Source organism: Trachemys scripta, chromosome 2 (assembly GCF_013100865.1).
Source record: "Trachemys scripta elegans isolate TJP31775 chromosome 2, CAS_Tse_1.0, whole genome shotgun sequence".
NCBI lineage: Eukaryota > Metazoa > Chordata > Testudines > Emydidae > Trachemys > Trachemys scripta.
Genome location: NC_048299.1, coordinates 6,415,085 through 6,437,065, shown reverse-complemented (window position 1 = coordinate 6,437,065; position 21,981 = coordinate 6,415,085). Strand labels below are relative to the sequence as shown.

The 21,981-nt window shown below is 45.1% G+C and overlaps 1 protein-coding gene and 1 long non-coding RNA gene across 4 annotated transcripts; one reads left to right on the top strand and one right to left on the bottom strand.

Moving 5' to 3' along the window:
• Positions 1–6,601: 6,601 nt before the first annotated feature.
• IBA57 (iron-sulfur cluster assembly factor IBA57) lies at positions 6,602–14,722 on the bottom strand. Its single transcript, XM_034759796.1, has 3 exons — positions 14,280–14,722; positions 10,685–11,031; positions 6,602–7,049 (listed from the first exon to the last, which is right to left on the bottom strand). The coding sequence occupies exons 1-3, from the start codon at positions 14,612–14,614 to the stop codon at positions 6,655–6,657; spliced, it is 1,077 nt and encodes a 358-aa protein (XP_034615687.1). The 5' UTR covers positions 14,615–14,722; the 3' UTR covers positions 6,602–6,654.
• Positions 14,530–21,981, top strand: LOC117871939. 3 transcript variants are annotated; one of them, XR_004644360.1, is made up of 3 exons: positions 14,530–14,668; positions 15,634–15,744; positions 21,431–21,981. It is a non-coding gene; the product is annotated as an uncharacterized LOC117871939 (long non-coding RNA). The 3 variants fall into 3 exon arrangements; XR_004644361.1 differs by having other exon boundaries at positions 14,540–14,668; positions 15,568–15,744; XR_004644362.1 differs by having other exon boundaries at positions 14,560–14,693; positions 15,568–15,744.

The following is a 21,981-nucleotide window of genomic DNA, read 5'->3' as shown; positions in this document are numbered from 1 at the left end:
TCCCAGCCCCGCCGGCCGGCTCCCGGCTCCCCGACCCCGGCCCGGCTCCAGCCCCGCGGGCCCGGCTCGGCTCCCAGCCCCGCAGGCCCGGCTCGGCTCCCCGGCCCCCAGCCCCGCGCCCAGCCCGGCCCGGCACTGCGACCCTGGCCCCCGGCCCGGCACCATGCCCCCGGCCCCGCACAAAGAGGCCCCGGCCGAGCCTCCCGATTTTCCCGGACATGCCCGGCTTTTGGGGATTTCCCCCCGGACGGGGATTTGAGCCCCCAAAAGCCGGACATGTCCGGGAAAATCCGGACGTATGGTAACCCTAATAATCACTCTAACTAAGGTTGTCTTCTACAACCAGTTTTTCTATGAGGTCCTTGCTACTTACAAATATTAAATCTAAAATGGCATCACCTCTTGTTGGTTCGGTGATTGTTTTGTGAATAACTCTGTTGACTATCACATTGAGGAATATCTGGGCCCGACCATTATTAGTAGCACTAGTCCTCCAAACTATATCTGGGAAATTAAAGTCTCCCATAATCACTCAATTCCCAGTAGCATTTACTTCTTTAAAAATAGTAGAGATCTCTATCACATATCCAAATTGGATCCTGGGGGCGATCTGTAGGAGACCCAAAGCACTATCCCAGTAGAGCCTTTGTTATCTTTTTTCCCCATGGAGGTGCTAGATTTTAGCAGGCAAAACAATGTATTTTTCCCCTAGCATCATTCTCAGAAACGGATTAATTGTTTTGGCTGAAATTTCCCCAAAACATTTAGTCCATACCACTGGCCACAGAAACCTGGCATGGAAAATTTCAGCCCAGACAGTTAAAGTTTGCCAAAGTTATAAAAAACTGAGTCTTATAATGGAAAGTGTTGATCAATTTTAATAATAGGTGGTCCTATCAGCCCTGCCTTTAATAATGTGTTTTAGTGGCAGTGTGCTTGCAGTGATGTGTTTTTCTCTCTGTAGTGGTTGTTTTTCTTAATTTTTGCTGAGATTAGTCATTGAAAGACCTAGTGAGAAAACATCAAACATTTTAGTTCATGTGAAAAACAGTGGAAGGAAAAAGAAGTCCACTGGTTATTTTCCATTTTTTGACCAATTCAAGTTAAATTTAATTAAATTATATATCATGTCTCCATAAAATAATAGATGTATCTATTTCATTTGGATCAGTCTAGTAACTTATTTTAAGATTAATTAGATTTACTCTATTATTTACCACCTGGAAGGTATATTTCAATGCAACCTCATAACAAGCAAAGCCATTTTTTTCCTAACTTTGATGCCTAATTGGAAGTGCTTAAGTGCATGCATAAGCATCTAACTAAAGTGGTTTGATTTTCAGAAGTGCTGAACACACACAGCTCCCTTTGATACCAATGGGCATTGCTTAACACCTCTGACAATCCAGCCATTTTCAGTTAGTTGCCTATATTATGTGTTTAGGCGTCTAACTTTAGGCATCCACATTTGAAAATTGTGATCCGTGTTTATTAAAAATTATATATATATAATTATATATCCAGCCCTTGGTAATATAAAAGCCTTTCACATATTAAGAGGCAGTAAGAAATGTGTGAATGTAGCTGAAATAATAGATACAGCTCCCATGAAAAGAAGAGACAGTGTTTATTCATGCTGCATGTACAGTAGTACAGTATAAATATTCTGAGAAGAGCTTGCACAATTGGTGGCAGATGGAAAAGCTTTTCTTGACAAACCAGCATAAGCATATTCTACACAGTGTCTCGTCACATTCAGAGAATCCAGAAAGTCTAAAGCACTACAGATTAATTTCTAGTTCAAGCTTAAAAACAAAATAAAAAACTCTATAAGCAACCTAAGAACTGACGGATACTGAGGAAACTTACATAATCTAAAAAGACTCTTCAGGGACTCATTCCTATGTCAATACCATAGCCAAACAATTCTTCAATCGCACGAAAATAGCCTTGCCCCAAAAAAATGAAAATAGGCCTTTTTTCATTTTTTTTCCTTCGGGGGTAAGTAGCCAAGCATCACTTAAATGTCATATTGATGGATTTCATTACAAGAATTTCAGCAAAAATAATAGAGTGATTATTATTTGACTAAGTTTATTTGACCAAGTTTGGAAATTAACTGTTGGTTTGATCTCTCACTTTAATAGGTAAAGAAGTAGCCAGTTCTTTCATTTCAAGCTGCATCAACTTTTTTTAAAATTTAACCCTAGAAAACAGTGTCTAACTTTTGCTGACTTTATAAACAATTTTATGTAACAGGCTAAATTGGACTTTTGTTACCTTGGGCAACTTGGAGTACTTCTGCACTACAGTACCCTCATCAAGATTAACACTTGGGTTGAGTTTAGAAAAGCTTGGATGGAACACTTCAAATGGGAGCTGCCAATAAACATTTTATGAAAAACAACAACAACAAAAAGGTAACTTATTTCACAATGATCATTAGATTTTCAATCCTATATGTAACTGAAGAATACTGGGACAATTGCCGTCATTAAAAAGGATTCCTTTTATCTTTTATAGTTCCAATTCCTCTTGTGCCTTAATAGATGCTTTTATTTTTAAATATTTAACACGTGTGATATTATTTCTTGGAGGATTTTAAGAACAGGTTAGACAAACACCTATCAGGGATGGTCTCAGTGCAAGGGACTGGACTAGATGAGCCATTGAGGTCTCTTGCAGTCCTACATTTCTATGATCCTTTATCAGTTTTCTTATATCCCAAAGGCAGTTTAGTTTTGTAGCATCAGAACGATGACTGTCAGACAAACTTGGCACTGATCGTACACTGTTATTAGGACAAGTCTTCAAGATCAGTGCTAGTTAAAACACAGGTAGTTGTACTGGCATTAAGGAGGGAGGCACAACAGTGGCCAAAAGATTGCAGCCACCCCCTGCTCCTGTCCAATAGTGACAGGTAATCTTTAAAGAAAAACTGTGGGGTTTTTTTTAAATGAAGAAAAATGATGATCCCAAACGGCATGTGGAGATTTATATAAAAAGCACAAGGAACTGCTTTACTGACCACCTAAAACAACCCTTCTTGTGCACCTTCTTGCTCTTTAAGGTATTAATGATATCATCCATTGCAGGAGAAATGGCAAAAAGTGAACTCCGTCTTGACAGGTAACAAGCCTTCCAGTTCATCTTTTAACTTCACGTTCTGGTAGTTAGAGGATGCTTAATTTAACATCTTGACATTGATCCAGAATGGGCTAAGACCACATTGACTACAGTGGGCATATGGGCAGACCCCTTCTGTGAAGACAAGCACATCTGCCAAACTAACTTACTACTATCACTGACAAATAAAAGATCTTTGTCTATGCCAACTCCACCTAACCTACAGGCCAATCACACAGAAGCACCAATATTAAATCATTGACATAGCTAACTTTTAATGAGTAATTCCACAGATTCCTTTTACAGCAAGTCTGAGGAGTTTTAATGAATATGAGCATTCTTCATATACATTTCACTTCACAGTAATGGCTACAGCAAGGCAACGACAAAATGCCCTTTGGACAACGGTTATTTCAAACAAATATTAAACTGGGGTAGTTCATCATCTTGGGCCCCTTCCAGATCCAATCAGGGCCCTACTCATTCATCCCCCTCACTCCTCTTCCACACACCTCGCTTCTGAGTTCACATTGATTGATTGATTTAAAAAAAACACACACAGCTTCTATAAATTAGTTTAGGGTTAGAGGGGGGTGAGGAAGAGGAGGCCCAGAGGAGGCCAGCGGGGGTGGGGGAGGGAGTGCAAAGATGGGAAAAGTAGCCAAAGGGGCCCCAAATTATTGGGTGTAGGTTTGAGCACCCAGGAAGTCAGGTGGCTAGAGAAACCCCCGGTAAGAGCCAGCAGCAAGGCCTTATTTGTGGGCCACATGAAGCCGTTGGAGGATGGGGGCAGTAGTGAAGCAGTGAGGAAAGTGAGGGCCTGGCAAAACCCCCTAGTTAAGGGCAAAAGAGTTAGACAGCTGGGAAGAACAGGAGTGTGGGTGGCAAGCAGGCCTCAGATCCATAGGGCACTGCACAGGCTCTACTCAGCACTTTCTTATAGAAGGCAGGATTGTTACTCCCTCCTGCATATCTAGGGCACTGTCCCCCATCCCCCAGAGAGAGCCCTCTATGGGGCGGAGATTCATGTTGGCAGGGAAGGGGTGGAAATTTCACCTTGGGGAGGGGATATGTCCCTTCATTGGCTTTGAAGAGATTATGTGGGAACAGTCATACAGCCTGGAGTTTTGGCTGCCTCCTGATGGTTTTTGGCATTTTTTTTTTTTTAAAGAATCACAAGGCACATGGTCCTAATATTTTATTTATGTGTTCTTAGAACCTTTATTTAGGCTTGTCTACACATAAAGTTGTACTCTTTTAACTATTAACCATACTAGTATATTTAAAGTGTCAGCATGGATAAACTTAGGCCTGACCTACACTAAAAAGTTTTACTGGCAAAATTTTCCTTTTGGCAGCACAGTTTTGCATATGTCTACACTCAGGCCTCATCAACACTACCAAGTTAGGTCAGCTCAATTACATCACTCAGGATTGTGAAAAATGTTATGCCCTGGGCAACATAGTTAAGCCAACCGAGGCCCCAGTGTAGATCACCGGAAGAATTCTTCTGTCAAACCTTCCTACCACCTCTCAGAGAGGTGGATTTACTACGGCGATAAAACAACCCCTTTTGTCGCTGAAGCAAGTGCCTACAACTATAGTGGCACAGCTGTAGCTATACCACTGTAGCATTTCTAGCATATACATACACTTATGTGTGATTTCTGCCAACCAAAATCTCAACATTTGCCGACAAAGTTAAACCAGTTATACTGGTATAAAGTTGTTCATATCAATATAGTTTATTCCTGTAAAGGATGGGGAAGGCATCTATATACAAGTATAAGTGTGTGCAGACTAGGGGTTGTACCGGCGTACCTATTTCAGTAAAATATCACACTCCGACATGAAAGAGTTATACTGGCACAAAACCAGTGCGTAGATCAGGCCTTTATTACCAGTATCCTGGCCATGGCAGGGCAGCTCTGGGTATACCATTGATCACTGCGTTCCCTCTGCTGACCTTGCAGCAGTAGAGTGCATACTGATGTCACAGCATCTGCATACATTGCTCACCCATGTGATCAAGTATTAAAAGCAAAATCCTTATTTCAAACGCTCAGTACAAACCATTCCTCTTCCTTCAGAGAGAGTTAACAGTAATGACAAAAAAAGTTCTCATCAATCAGCAATTTAGGACCGGTGCTGAAAGCCTGATGCAAGGAACATTCACAGTAAGCATTTTGGCCAGAGTGTAGCAAAAACACATGCTATTGAAAGAAATGGGCAGCACACTCCTGTTAAAAAGCCTTACAATACCACAAAAATAATCCTGACATAAAAACATTTGACACACATTGTGATAAAATTCCTATTCCCACCTCCCGTTTCAGCATTTCAATATATGCAGCACTATATTCAGAATAAGTTTTGATCTATCCAATGGAGGGCAGACTCAGCAGGGCCCAGATCCAGCACCACCCAAATAAACACAGGGCACTCTCACATCGAGTAGGGGCTGGATTCCTTAATGGCCCCACTGGACTCCTTAATATTCCTCACCCATGCCAAGCCTCCTCCCTCTGCTCCAAAGAGACTCTTCAAGCTATATGTAACCAGCGGCGGCTCCAGACACCAGCGCTCCAAGCGCGTGCCTGGGGCAGCAAGCCGCGGGGGGCGCCCTGCCGGTTCCTGCAAGGGCGGCAGTCAGGCAGCCTTCAGTGGCTTGCCTGCAGGAGGTCCGCGGATTCAGCAGCAATTCGGCGGCGAGTACGCCAAATCCGTGGGACTGGCGGACCTCCCGCAGGCATGCCGCTGTAGGCAGCCTGCCTGCCGTGCTTGGGGCGGCAAAAAAGCTAGAGCCACCCCTGTATGTAACCATCCACTATGTCGTGGGAGGAAACAAAAACTCTCAGCAAAGTTCCCAGACACACAGCTGGGGAGCAGTATCTCTGTGACAGGCTCCTCTATGGTCCCAGAGCCCCTGGAAGTCCCTCTCTGCATAGCTGTGGGACCTTGGCTTTGGGTGAGCTAACCAGCTAGTGGAAGTCAGTATAGAGATCTCTGTACCTTGCAAATTCCCATGGGACTGATACAACCAGCAATAATCGGCCTGTCTTCACTCTCTTTGAGTGAGGGAAGTACGGTACAGGGCACAGAGGGAGCGCGTGGGCCACAAGAGTGCTGTGGCTGGGTCAAGGATCATCAGGGATGGAGCCTAGTTGCCCAGCACAGCCCAAGTCTCCTTAATCTCCCTCCCCATACACCTCTCCCTTAAGGGGAAGCAAGCGGCAGGAACTCCACAAGGTGAACTTTACAGACTTTGCTGAATATTTCTCTGCTCTCCTATGTGCTTCTCCACGTTAGCCCTTGTTTTGTCAGTGACTCGCTGATGCATCAGGTTCCTTCTGCCTTTGGGCCCAGCTCCCAAGGACCCTTCTGTAATACACCCTGCTCAAGTACTGCAAATAAAAGATAAAGACAAAAGGAAAATATGATGGAAGGGCGTATGAGAATGAATGAATTTCCCAGCTTATCAGACAAAGTTTATTAAGTAAGGCAGATGTGCTGCAGAGGATCCCTCATTTATTTGTCGGTAGTTTTTGGCCACCAGTTAGGTATAGATGCAGTAAGGTTCACACTAGTGTCGCCTGGTAAATTGATATGAAGTGGCTCATTTATGTTGGCTAATCGCAGCAAAGCTATGCCAAGTTCATCTCCACCAGCCCGGTACTTGCCAGCTGACTTTCCCGATTCAGTTACGATCGCAGCCCCCTCGGGGATGCTTCCCAATGGCAAAGGAGCTGAAAGCTGCACTGGCAACAGGCGTTTGCGGATGACACCCGTGTGGTGGGTCCTAGCTGTTAACTCCTGTCCAATATAACAGCCTTTGGTAAAGCTGATTCCATTCATGTAGGCCAGGTTGGATTCCAGTGGCAAGGCTACTCCTGGGGGGATGTCTTTTACGCCTTCAGCTATTCCTGGGGGGAAAATAGAAGTAACTGGTAAGTTTTGTCCGGCTCTCACAATGTATAGCACTTTTAGCATCTATCTTGTTCTCAGAAAACTGTAATTAAAAAAAAAAAGAGTAGAAATAGTTTGAAGTTATTGGTTTTTCAATAGGTTGGTTGGAGACCTACGTTGAAATCACTAGTCAAAACTGAGCAGAGCTAGCAAAGGCTGATTTAAAAGATGAACCGAAAAGCGGTATTCGAGCCTGATCTGACATTCTGAGCATCCACGAGCACACGACTGAAATGGAGGGCAGTCAAAACCAGGCAGGACTGGACCCAAATGAACCCATATACATGTAATTCAAAGGGCCATATCCTGCTCACCTTAATCACATAAGTAGACTTTAAGGTCAATGAAGAGCTATTTTTGGTCATAAGCTATGTAATAAACATAGGATGGTCAAATGAAAATACCACTTCAGCCATCAGCCCAATTATATTTTTTATCTTAAAAGTCAGGGCATACAGAGAAATAAAAACCATCCAATTACCGGTAGTTAATAACAGCTTTATAGAAACGTTAATATTTTATTCTTTTTGACAATAGAAATAACTTCTGATGAAGGATTATTGAAGGAAATACTCGGCGTGGATCCATTAAAAACTATGCACCCATCTTCATTATGACCACAGACTCATTGTACTATAGGAGCTCTGACTCTAATATATTAAATACTTCAGGTAAAAATATAGCTTAACTGAAGTATTTCCTGTTATTACCCAATAGTAGACTGATTTTCAGTGGGAGTTTCAGGTGCTCAGTATCTATGACAATTAGGCCGCAAGTCCCCTTCTTTATTTTTTAAACCTAGAACTGTGGTTTAACTAAGATAGGCTCTGATCCTGTCCTGCAATCTGATCTGGAAGGGCAGACCCTACAAAGTTTAAGGCCAAAAGAGGGGAAATAGATCATCTAGTCTGGCCTCCTGTATATCACAGGCTATTAAATTTCACACAGTTACCCCTGTATTGCTCCCAATAACTTATGTTTGGCTAATGTGCATCTTCCAGAGAGGCATCCAGTCTTGATAGGAAGACAGCAAGAGATGGAGAATCCAGCACTTTCCTTGGTAGTTTGTTCCAGTGGTTAACCACCCTTCCTCACTATTAAGTTTGTGCCTTATCTTCAATTTGAATTTGTCTGGCTTCAGCTTCCAGCCATTAGTTCATATTATGCCTTTCTCCACTAGATTACAGAGCCCATTAGTACGTACCTAGCATTTCCTCCCCATGAAGATACTTATACACTAATCCTGTCACCTCTCCATCGTCTTTTCGATAAACTAAACAGATTGAGCTCTAGGGTCTCTTGCTAGAAGACATTTTTCTCCAGCTCTCAAATTATGTTTGTAGCTCTTTTACACAGCCTCCCTAGTTTTTCAAAATCTTTTTAAATATGTGGACAACAGTATTCCCACATTGGTCTCACCAATGCCAGATACAGAGGCAAAATCACCTCCCCACTCCTACTCACTCACTATTCTCCCTTATACCCAAGGATCACATTAGCCCTTTTGCTAGTGTCACACTGGGAGCTCATATTTTATTTGCTTGTGTACTATAACCCCTAGAGTCACCGCTTTCCAAGATACAGTTCCCCATTTTGGAAGTATGGCCTACATTCCCTGTTTCTCGATGTCTGAGTTTGCATTTGGCTGTTTTAAAATGCATTTTGTTTGAATGTGCCAAGCTTACCAAGTGCTCCAAATCCAGTCTGTATGACTGCCCTGTCCTCATCATTATATATCTTTGTCAATCCTTGTGTCGGCCACAGCGATTTTATATTTACTTCGGATCACAGATAAAGTGTTGAATAACATTGGACTAGTACGAATCCCACTAGGACCGAACCTATTTAGTGATGATTTCCCAGTGACAAATACTTTGAAATCTGTTCGTTTTCCAGGTCTTACGCCATTTAATTATTGCTTTGTTGACATTGTATACTGCTCACTTTTCTAAATCAGAATATCATGCATTACTAAGTCAATTACCTTACAAAAATCAACCACACTTGTAATCTCATCAAAGAATGAAATCAGGTTTGTTTGACGAGACCATTTTTCATAAAACCACATTGACTGGCATTAATTATATTCCTATCCTTTCATTCTTTATCAATTGAATCCCATTTCAGATTTTCCATTCATTTCCCTAGGATTTGTCAGGTTAACCAGTCTATAGTTACTCAGATCATCTTGCTTGCCTTTTTTGAATACTGGCACAACATCAGCACTCTCCCAGTCTTCTGAAATTTCTCTGGCATTCGAAGATTAATTAAAAATTAACATCAGTGGGCAGAGAGCTCCTCATCCAACTGTTTTAGGACCCTTGAGTTCAAGTTATCTAGGCCTGTTAATATCTAGTGGATGATGTTTAACATCCTCCTTAGTTACTAATAGAATGGAAAGTACTTCATCAGACATATATGATGCAAGTACATCATTCTGCTTCTTTCCAAATACGGAGAAATATATCTATTGAACATTTCTGCCTTTTCTGCATCATTATTAATAAATTTACCATCTCCACCTAGTTATGGGCCTATACCATTTCTTGGATTTCTTTTGTTCCTAATATATTTGATTTTAAGTAAAATCTCCTTATTGTCCTTAGCCCTGCCAGCCATAGATTCTTCCCTGATGACTTTAACTCCCCTTATTATCTGCACTTCATAACAATAAATATAAATTAGAAGTTATCTATTCCTCCTTTTTCCTTTGGTTATATGTTGCTTTTTTATTTATAATTACTGTCTTTGCTCTGCCACTGAACTAGGATAGGCTTTTAGCCAAAATTGTCCTTTTTCTTGATTGTGGAATCGTGGCTTTTTGGCCATCTAATAAACTCTTCTTAAAGAACTCTCAACCTTCATTCACATTTTTCTGTCTAAATTTGCCCTCCCCATCAACTTCACTCATAATTTTCCTCAGCTTTGAGAAATTAGCCCATTTGAAGCACCAAGAATATATACTACTTTTCTCCCTTTGCCCACATTAAATGCAACTTCCTGTCCAGTGATTCATTTCATCTGATGCCTGGCTGCAGTCCCGTGGAAGTCAATAGGGCTCTGCATGGGCACAATGGTGAACCCACACACGAGACTGCAGTATCTTAGTTACCATCTCAAAGCAAATACATATCGCTTTGATCGTAAATTTCTTTATGAATCCACTCATACATTTTTACTAAACAGGCCATGTTCGTTTTTTTTTTTTTCCCCACAGCAACAGGCAAACAAACAAGCAAGCACAGTTAATATTCCAAAAATAATCAAAATGACTCAAACCACAAAAATGTCTGACCATATGGAAACCAGTAATCCTTTAGGCATGCCTACATCCATACATGTATTTAAAAAACCCAGCAGCTGGATACTGTATTCAAAATAGAGTTATAGTTACTACATCAAATGTAGTCCAAAAGTATTAAACAAGAGCTGTATTTACTACCATGTCAGCAAACACATTCAGACATCCAATACTTAGCATTTAACTTCTTCTAGTGTCTTGCATTAGATCTTGAGTATGGAGTTCTCATAGCAACATACATCTCCCTCATTTTCCTAATTCACTAGCGTATAAAACTTAAATCGGCTTTACCTTGTTTGTACCTGTGCTTATGATAATCGCTAATATTTCCTATATGACTTCCAGGGACAATTTCTAGTGGATTTTCCTCTTTGTTTGTAATCAATCTCCAACCCATGACTTCTACTCTGGGATCAGGAGTTAAAACCAAAGTTTTGTCTGCACATTTATCAAGGGTACTGGAAACATCTCCAGACTGTTCCTCTGGGATGACTGCCCATAACGAGAGATCAAGGCAGGGGGCTATGTCTACTTTCCTCCGGATCTTGTACAATTTCAAATGCTTTTGAACAGAATCCAGCACTGAGTAGTCACACTCCAGCAGGATATTTGGTTCCTCTTCTTGACTTTCATGAAGCCTGAAAAAGTAACACATACAACGTTAAAAGAAACAGAAGTAGTTTCACCAGAGTCTTTTATCTTAATCCTGAGCCAAGTCCAATGATATGCAGAATTTACTAGTGCTACTAGTGCTGATATGGGCAGTACTCAACCTTTTGGACAACTATGAAATGATTGCACCATACTCCTTTCTATTAAAACAAACAAAACAAATCAAAGAAAGCAAACAAAATTGTAAAATTATAAAGGAATGGAAATCTACACTTAGATTCACCAAGTCCCACCAAACCTATCAAAGTTATTCTATTATTGGAAGGTCAACTCCTGCCATCACTCTCAATGATGCCAGTCGTGAGCACCCAATTGTCCACTGCTCTGACAAATGTGTTTTTACCCATGCCTGACCCCGTTCAATAAGTGGGAAAACACTCCCAGTCCCAGTAAGCCATCATCTTACCCTCCTTCAGAGGCGGATTTACCATGAAACAAACAGTATAGTGGCACGGGGTCCCCAATGACGGGGGGCTCCCAAAATGCAAGACAAATCTCATCTAGCAACCTGCCCCCGAGTTCCAGCCGGTAGCGCAGCAGGGCTCAGGCAGGCAGGCTGCCTGCATTCCGTTGCCAGTGGCCTCACGCCGCTCCCGGAAACGGCTGGCTGCTGGCACGTTTCTGCGTGCCCCTGGTGGGAAGAAAGGTGGCTCCGCGCGCTGCTCCTGCCCCAGGCAGCGCATGGAGACCCACTGCCCCCCTTCCCCTACGGGGCGCACAGAGACGTTCCAGCAGCAGCACAGCAGGGCTAAGGCGGCTTCCCGCCCATGCTGCCTCCCTCCCTCCATACCATGCCACTCCTGGAAGCAGCCGGCATGTCCCTGAGGCTCCTGGGGGGCGGGATGTCTCCGCGCATTGATCCAGCCCCGAGCGCCGACTCCGCAGCTCCCATTGGCTGGGAACTGCGGCCAATGGAAGCCGTGGGGATGGCGCCTACGGGCAGTGGTGTGCAGAGATCCCCTGATCCCCCCCGCCTAGAAGCCGCTGCCAGAGGGGTGTGCCGGTCGCTTTGGCAGCCGCGCTGCCCAAGGTAAGTGCCGCCCCCCTGATCCCTCCTGCACCCCAACCCCCTGCCCCAGCCCAGAGCCCGCACCCAACACCCAAACTCGCTCCCAGAGCCCGAGCCCCACACTTCCTCCTGCACCGCAACTCCCTGCCCAAGTCAAGGTACCTCACTTTATTTTCATTTACTACCTATTACTTATAATATAGGAGGAGGATGAAGAAAAAAAGAATGAAAAATGGGGGGCGGGGAGATAAGAGAGAACATTCCTTTTCTTGTCTGGGTCCCCGGGGGGGTGGCCCCAAAAGCGAAGCTGCACACAGGGCCCGACTAACTCTAAATCCACCACTGCCCTCCTTGAAGTCCCTCCTCAAAACTTACGTCTTCTATAATGCGTAGATTAAACTGTAATCTGATAACAACTAGGAAGATGAAGCCTGTGATCGCTATTTCTGAATAGCTAAGAACTGCACACATTCTATTATATTAGTTATCCTGTTTCCCTTACCCCGGCCTGCTTGTTCACATCATCCACTTGTTATGGGCAGCAACTATGTATTTTTGTACAGTGCTTATCACAATGGGGCCTGACCTCTCTATGCCTTTTATGCACTATCACAATATAAATGTTAAGTAATAGTAACTGAGCTGAGACTATCCAAGGGCCCCATTTGTCACTACTTACGGGGAGTACGCCGGGCCGGCGGTGCTGGGCGGCCGGGGGGTGCGCCGGGCCGCCGGGGGGGGGGGGCGCCAGGCCGCCGGGGGCCAGTGGTGCTGGGCAGCCGGGGGTGCGCTGGGCCGGGGGCTGGGGCCGGGGCAGGCGGTGCTGGCCCGGGGCCGGCACCCCAGGGCCCGAGCCGAGCCAGGCTGGAGACGCTGGGGCCGGCCGCCGGAGGGGGCCAGACTGGGCTGCGCCTCCTCGCCCTACCCCCCCAGCTTACCTGCTGCCTGCTTCAGGCTTCCCGCAAATCAAATGTTCGCGGGAAGCAGGGGAGGGGGTGGAGTTGGGGCGGGGACTTTGGGGAAGGAGTGGAGTTGGGCGGGGGCAGGGGGCGGGGCCAGGGCCCCGTGGAGTGTCCTCTTTTTGGACACTCAAAATATGGTAACCCTAGCAATGTTGCCATTCTACTTTGGTAGCAGTTTAAACCAAGTTTGCACAGATGTAAATGACTGCATAAGGCAGTGGAAAAATCAAAGCCAATATGTTCATATATCATCATAAAACATTTTTAGACTTGGTGCTTCAGTACTATAGTGAGGGATGCATTAGAAATGGGCACCTTATTATCACTTATTTACATTGTGATAATGCCTACAGACTCCAATCAGCAATCAAGAGTCCATTGTGCTGGCCCTATTTACAGATTAAAAAAAGACATTCAACTACAATCAACTGCATGAAACATCTTGGGGGATTATTGTATGTGAAATGGGAAATACACAAAAATTCTTAAATAGTAGTGATAGGAATTACCTCTGAAGAACAGAAGTGAAGGGAGAACAAAACGATACATATTAATTTAAATGGGGAAAGATGAGATCTTTCAACCACCTTTTTTTATGAACAAGAAAAGCTAAACTAATGCATATTGTAGGACTGATATGGCCCTGATCCTGCAAAGACTTACACATGCGCTTGACTTTACACACTGTAAGTGGTCTCATTGATTACAGCATCACTAATGCACAAAGTTGACCATGGACAAAGGCAAGATCAGGCCCTGTAACATTAGCTATGCCTAGTTGACATTAAAAGAACACCACCATTTTTCAACAGGATTTTTCCCCAACAGTTATTCATAATAAACCACCATTGTAAACGTGAAACAAAGGCATCTCTCCCTCCATGGCATAGGCCAGCAAGTTTACTACTGTAAGGTTGCTTTCATTTGCAATGGGCTTATGATTTAAGAGACCTTTTTTAAAAATTCACACCAAATAATTTAAGAAGGCCCCAAATAAGCAAGATACTTAAACACGCTTAATTTAAATTACACCCATTTCCAGGGCTTAAGTGTTTTGCTCAATCAGCTCTTAAATTAACTTTGCACGCACCACATCTGGCCAAGTGATACAATTCGGTCCACTACATCCATATCTGACTTCACAGCTGGCAAACTCATCTGCTCCCCTATTAGCAACATAGTGGTACTGACTCTAGCAATGGTCTCTCCCAAGTCTTCCCTCCCCCGCGTGCATTGGTCTCACCTGTAGAGGAGGAGATCATAGAGGCACCGGCCCTGCACGTTGAGCGCATGCGTGTACTGAGCGCGTGGAGGGGGCGAGGGAACCCCGCCCTCCGGGGGACGGTCCGCCCCGCCCCACATCAGTCGCGCCACGTCATTAGTGAGCAGGCCCTGCAAGAACGTGTCCGCCTCGGGTCCCTGCACGCGCAGGAGCGCGCGGCTGAGCGGGAAGCACCGAACAGCCGCGGGTGGGGGAGGGGCGCCCCGGCTCAGCCGCCTCATCCCTCCGCCCCCACCTAGCCAGAGCGGGGGGCGGCGGGGTAGACCGAGCAGCGCCGCGCCCGCCCTCACCAACATGGCGACGCGAGGGAGACGGAGGCCCGTCAGGGCGGACCGACGGGAGCAACCTCGGTAGGAGTCGCAGCCGCCATCTTGCGTGAGTCAGGCTGGGGGCGAGGCGCAGCGCGGGTGGTAACAAACCGCTCCGCCCCTCCGGAGGTAGCCACGCCCAGTGCCCCTCCACAGCCCTGCGGGGTGGAGCCATGGGGCCAGAGGCGGGGCCTCTGCCAGCGAGGGACGGCCTCAGGCAGCCCTTGCCCTCTGGGCCCCCACTGGCAACTGGGGGGTGCACCCCCCCCCCCGTCAATAGCGGGCCTTGGTGGCTCCCCGTTGCCCTGGCACTGACCCCCGCCCGGTGCAGCAGCAGCACCCTGCCTATGTACCGGCTGCTGCTCGGGCACCTCCCAGAGAGTGGCCGGTGGCACCGGGAGAGGCTGACAAACATCCATCGCATGAGCCAGGGTGAGGCGAGACTGCCCCTTCCCAGCAGCTGGGGAGGCTTTCCAGCCAGAGCCCTCAAAGCGCTTTACAAAGGAGGCCAGTCCTGCCATTTTAGAGGTGGGGAAACTGAGGCGCGAGTTGCCCACGGTCACCCAGCAGACCGGTGACAGAACTGGGTTTAGAACCCAGGTCTCCCACGTCCCAGTCTAATGCTCAAACTACTAGGCCGCTAGGACCCATCCTTGTTGTAAAACTTGGCACCTGGCCCATACGTAACCTGAACAAAGCATCTGCTTGGCTTTCTCTGAATATGTTTGGTTTTGAAGTCGTCAGGGTTAAATTGCAACACTTGTCCTCAGTAGGTGCAGTTCTGACATAGATACACTATGTAGCGCCATCTCCTAACTAAAACAGCTGGGGTCATCTGTTTGTGCCATCTTTCTCCTGCTCTCTGGGAATTGATCAGCCATATGGTACGGCTTGGAAAAGGAGGATGTGTTTTGGACCTAGAGATTTTTTTTTTTTGGCAGTTATTATTCAACATGTTTCTACATATCTGCTAAGGAACTCAAACACTGCATTGCTATTAACTCTAGAGAGAGGATATATGATTGGTGGGATCACATAAGATCTACATTATCCTCCAGCCACCAAGGAACTGAAGATCGGGTCCTATTTATATGTCCTAGTGCACATATGGAACTGAAGTACGTTTTCTCTAAAGAAGCAAAGGGAAGTGCCTCAAGTAAAATCAATTTAGTATTTGTGCTATGATTCCTGTGGGGTCGGGGCCTCTCCCTGCTTGTCCATTTCCATTGTCCCTCTCTTTCTTCAATGTGTTGCTTAATCTTTTCCAGACTTCTCTGCTGTTCCTCTAATCACTGGAGCAGGTACATACAAATCTTCCTGAGTACTCAGTGGCTGGTACACTGGAAATTGCCCCCATTCAAACAGTTAAGCTTTTCCAACTGTTTTTTTACTGCTCCCTAGGTCTCTGCTGCTGCTTCCCTTCTGCTGGGGCCTCTCCTCACTATTCTTTTAAACTCCTCTTCCTTACATGCTCCCTGAGCCTTGTTTAATTCTCTTTTTGATTCTGCTTCCGGACTTTCTACTTTTTCCTGCTCTGCCAGTTGCCTTCCTGGATGCCTGACTCTTACTGCTATGCTAGTTCTCCAGCATTTCCCAAGCTTTCTGCTGCACTCTAAGCTGTTTGCTACTCCCCCAGGCTTAAATGAAAACTGAGGAGGAACATTATCAAAAGCTTCTTTGCTAACACACTGTGGTATTTGATGGTAATGTACAGAATGTTTAATAAGATTGGAATTTGAGTTATGTTACTTTGCTCTGAAATAAAAAAAGCCCTGATGGAAGCATCTTGTCAAAATGATTTGCTAATGTGAAGGTGAGAGCTAAAAATCACCATTCCCTGGCTCATTAATACTAGACTAACTCCAGGGGAAATATATGCTAAGAGCTATGATAGCCTTGTTTCAAACTCAAATTTATTACAGTGGAATCAACTCCCAGATTTAAAACATGTTATCGAGTCATCTCTAAAGGTTTGTGCTCTGTTCCTCCTCCCCCTGCCCCAGAAGCTTATTCTCTGTTCTGCATACCAAGGCTCGGAACATGTCTATGTAACTCAAGACAGCAAAAGTTATCCGACTGAAGTTTTGCAGCAAAACTTATCCCTTGGGATCTCAGCTGTATAATGAGAGGAAGACATTTCAAAACTGGGGAAAAAATTAATTTATTAGACCTGACAGAAGCAATTGAGTATAGGCTGCCACTCAGCCCTGAACTACTTATTTATATTACAGTAGTGTCTACAGCCCCAGCTGAAATTGGAGCCCCACTGTGCTAAACATACACATAGTTAAGAGAGAGTCTCTGACCTTGAGCTTACAGTTTAAAGAGACAAGACCGACACTGGGTGCAAGAGGAGAATGGCAGAGTGAGGGGAAAGTAACTTACCCAAGGTCATACAGCAGAATAGTGATAGAGCCCAGGTTTCCTGACTCCCAGTCCAGTGCCTATTCATGCTGCCTCAGAGCTTTTCTGTCCTCTACAAGGATCTCAGGACAGTAGGGGATGTTTTATACCATGTTTGGTGTCAGCAGCAAGGCACAACAATATGAACAAGAACTAAGGGCATGTCTACGCTTGCCATTTAAAGCGGAAAAAGTCCCTTTTTTTGCACAAAAGCCGTGGGAGCGTCTACACTTGCCAATGACTTTTTTTGCGGTGAGTTTCACCGCAAAAAGAAAACCACCTCCACGAGAGCTGTACAGCTCTTACCGGTGATGCTTTTGCGGCGCTGTGCAAGTGAAGACACATCCTTCCTGTTTACAGAGCTTTAGCCCCCGCAGGATATCCCACAGTGCCTAGGCGACCGCTCTGGCCAGCAGCTCTGCTGCTCTGACGTCAGGTAAACAGACATCCACCTGTCCCTCTGTAAAGCCCCAGGAACTTTGAAACTCCGCTTCCTGTTTTCTTGGCAAGTGCTCACTTATCATCTGGCCAGGTGACAATACCTGCTCCATGGAGCAGACGATCCCCTGCTTGGAGCAATGCGGAGCTACTGGGGCTGATCAGTGTTTGGGGAGAGGCGGCTGTGCAGGGATGCAGGCTGCCCCTCGATCACCCTCCACCCCCTTCCCACAAGGCCCACTGGCAAAATGGAGAGAGCTGCACTGTGGGAGAGCTGCCCTCAGGGCGCTGCTCTCATCAGCGATGGAAGTGCTGCAGATGTAAACACTCTCTGATGCCTGTGGAAGCGAGTACACAAACCAGCGCTTTTCTTTCACCGATTCACTATCACCTGTTGAAACTGACGGCGCAAAAACTTTGCAAGTGTAGGCATAGCCTAAGTGTCAGCTTCATCCTGAATTTCCCAGCTTTCATCTGTTTCAATCAACCTCTTGAGTGTGGTGTTGGCTGAGTTAATTTACATTTAAATACAAACTATCTTGGTCCCAGGGTGAATGCAAAATCAGCTTTTACAGTTACACCACAACAGCCTTAGCTCACATTGTCACCTGGGATCTTGTGGAGCTGCTAGGACAGAAGACCACAAACTGTGGGGTGCGCCCCCCCAAGGGGGAATGGAGGAATGTTCCAGGGGGGCTGGGCCCGCCCCCGCAGGGCGGGAGTGAAATGCTGAAAAATGTGGGGACCATGGTGATAGGAGACATACCATGGCTGCAGCCACTTGTGAGCTTCACAATGCTACTGTTCCACTGAAGAAGTGGGCTGTAGCCCACAAAAGCTTATGTTCTAATAAATTTGTTAGTCTCTAAGGTGCCACAAGTACTCCTGTTCTTAAAGCCATAAAAGGGGCTGATCCTGCAGGTGCTAAGTGCCTCTCCTCTCCACTGCTTGACAGGGAGCAGACCTTGAACTTAAATGGTGCATAGCCCTTGTATTGGCCCTCTGCAACAGGGGTGAATTTCCCTCTACAGTAGCTGCCATTGTGTGCCAGCATTAGCAATACATTTGTTAGTCTCTAAGGTGCCACAAGTACTCCTGTTCTTTTAGCATTAGCAGCGTAACAGAGCAACATCTCGACCATTACCACAGGCCACAGCTTTCTCTGGCACGCAGCCTTGTCCCGTTGCAACAGATTTGTAGCTACGATGGGTTTGACTCCCTTTTTAAATGACTGGCCTTGAGCTGTAGCCAGATTCCTTCCGTTGCCCACTTTTGAAGAGCATAGCTTTTTTCCTCCCTTTCAATGCAGCGTTATCTGGCTTTTAATTCTGCTTAGTGCACGGGGTGTTCCCAGATGAAAGCAGACACTTGTTAGGCAGCTGCATAAACAGAAAAAACCAATGCTGAGAAGAAAAAGAAACAACCTGCGGATGTGATTTTAGGTGACCTTGGACACTCCAACAGGCCCATTCTGCTGGGTTATTAGTATGAGTTAGCAAGGTTCTAGCCAATGTGGACATGCTAGCATTGGTAATGAGGGTGAACACTGGCAAGGAAAGGCAGAGAGGCAGGATGATGTGATTGCTGGGTGAGCTGGACATGCATGAGATTTTTTTTTATGAGACTCCTTGCCTCAGTTTCTCCACTTGTGAAATGATGTTCACTGGGGGCATTTTGAGTCTTAACTGAGGGCAAAGGTACAGATCCTCAAAGTTATTTAGGCTCCTAACTTCCAGTTGAGGAGCTGAGCCAAAGTGCTTCAGGCTCCATGAATGGAAGGTGCTAACTATGAACAAAGTGTTATAAATGTTGGCAATTGAGAATAGATGGTTCAATATGATCTTGCATGTACCCTCCCCCTTTCTTCCCCTTGGTGTGTAGTGAAATGTGTTATGAGCTGCCTTTCTTTTGAAGGCTGAAGCTAGGTCTTTTTTCCCTACCTTGCACAGAGCTGGAAGAGTGGTTTCTAAAGATTTCAGCAGGCCGTAGGATGGGGAGGTACCCCCTTATTCCTACAGTTTGAGTTCTATAGTGATGATGACTTCTTCGCTGCTGCCCACAAGGTGCTTCATCTCCTCCATTGCTCCACAGCCCTCAAAGCCATCAAACAGGGCCTAATCCTGCAGGGTGCTGACCCCCTCCACCTATCACTGTTCTTGAGAATGGCAGGAGCAAATCCTGAGGAACTGCAGTGACACCTGACTCTCCAGAAGCCAGTGCAAAGGGGGAATGGCATATATTTGGAATCACAATCAGTCTTAAATGCAAGGGGTTTATTAAAGAACACAGTGCTAACTATAGACCAGGGGTCAGCAACCTTTCAGAAGTGGTGTGCCGAGTCTTCATTTATTCACTCTGATTTAAGGTTTCCCGTGCCAGTACTACATTTTAACGTTTTTAGAAGGTCTCTTTCTATAAGCCTATAATATATAACTAAACTATTGTTGTATGCAGAGCCCCCCGGACCGGTGGCCAGGGCCCGGGCAGTGTGAGTGCCACTGAAAATCCACTCACGTGCCATAAGTTGCCTACCCCTGCTATAGACGAACAGCCTTCCCATAGCTTGAGTTCCAGCATTGTCCTTGTTTACCAGACACCACACCCTGTCTGGAACACGATACAGGATTACACAGAGACATCTAGTGGCTGAACAACACTGCATGTAAACATTGGCATGGATGGGGAAGTTCCTTTTGCAGGGCCTATATCGGTGTACCTACATGAAGCCTAAAGGTTAGCGAAGGTCTACTTTTGGGTTATTGCATGATCCTAACCTTCACCCAAGCGGGATCAAAAATCATGGTACGTAAAAGGCTTTTTTTAATGGGAACAGTGAATGACAGAAACATTCTATTCAGTCAGAGAAAGCAAATGTCCAACATCAAGTGGGCTAATTTCTGAGCCTTTATTTGACTTTCTGTTTTTTGTGGCTTTGATTCATATTTTCCCGGCTTTCCCATGTTTGCATTGCAGTCAGTGAAAGCAGCATTAGCAATGTTTCTGCATTACCTTTCAAAAAGGGAAATTAAATTTACCTGCAAGATCCAAACTAACTTCAGTGTTTTGTTTCTTTTTATCCAGCAACAATTAAATATTTTTCACAGCATATCAGCACAAATAACTACAGCTCCAATTGAATGAGGATTTTGTTAAAATAACTTCTTTACAAACAATAGGACTGGGAGCCACATTCTGATCTCAGTTATGCCGTAGTAAATCAAGAGTAACTTCACTGAAGGCAACTGGCTTACTCTGGCTTGACACCAGTCTACCTGAGATCAGAATATGGCCCTAAAGGCTCAATCCTGTTGGGTACTGAGTGCCCTCAACTCTGACTGAGATCACTGAGGGCTAAGAGCACCCGCTCCCTTGCAAAATTGTCCACTAAAAGTGAGTCGGTTAAAGCAAAAACTGATCTGCTACCTTGAGACACAGGTGCCAAAAAAACTTTATTGCTGGGGTAACGCCAGAGATTTCAGTGGGATGAATTTGGCAGAAGTTGAATTAGTATAGCTGAGAATCTACCTTTCAATATCCTCTCTCGTGTCCATGCACATAAACACTAATGTAACCCTGCATTGCTCCAGTAGATTTTAATGGAGTTGCAGTGGTGAGTCAAGCCCACAGATCTTTCCCAGCCATTGCTCTCTTCCATCACCTTTCCAGGACACTAGAGAGGTAATGGGGGAATTATGACAAGCAATGGGCGAGGATTTTCAGCCAGGTGAGCTGATGGCATTTGAGTTACTCAAATGCAAAAACTACTTGCTGCACTGACCTTTATTGTCTGTTACCACTCTGACTGTTCCTCCTTCTTGGCTAGGAATGACAGAGGAGCGCTGGGGCAGTTTCCTGTCAGTGCTTGCCATCAGCTCTCATTTTTCATCCTGCAGCACGTGCCTCAGACTTTCAGTTCTTGGTGACTTAAAAAAATGTTTAATCAACTTCTTTTTTTTCCTCTAGGATCTCAGCCAGTTCTGAGGCCAGAGAGAATCATATTTTGCTAGGGAGCTGTGCTGCTGAACACTGATGTGTCTTGGGCCAGATACTGCCACCCTTACTCATGCTAAGTAATACCTGACTCTGTAAGTATGACAGCTGATGATAATATACTACACTAGGCCAGGTTTTGCCATCAGTGTAGCGTTTGGGCCTGATCCTTTATGCTTCAAGCAATAAGCATGGCATTATATAGCCTTAAAGGGTGGTCACTTTTTTCCTTGTATAAAACAAACCCATTGAAACAATTTCCAATCCTTTCTCTTTTGCTGTCTCTGAATTCACTGGTTCAACACAACATGTACAGAACACATGTCTGATTGACAAAAATGCCTGACTGTCCTATGTAGCTACAGTGTCAACCAAGTTAACAGTGTTGTTTGTTTAAAAGACCGCTGTCCTTGTACTGTGCTTAGTGTGGGGAAAAATGAAATGTACCATTTGTTGGAATCATACTGGCTAAGCCATGTCACTTTATACGCATCTCTTTAATAAAAGACAATTGGCCAAATCCA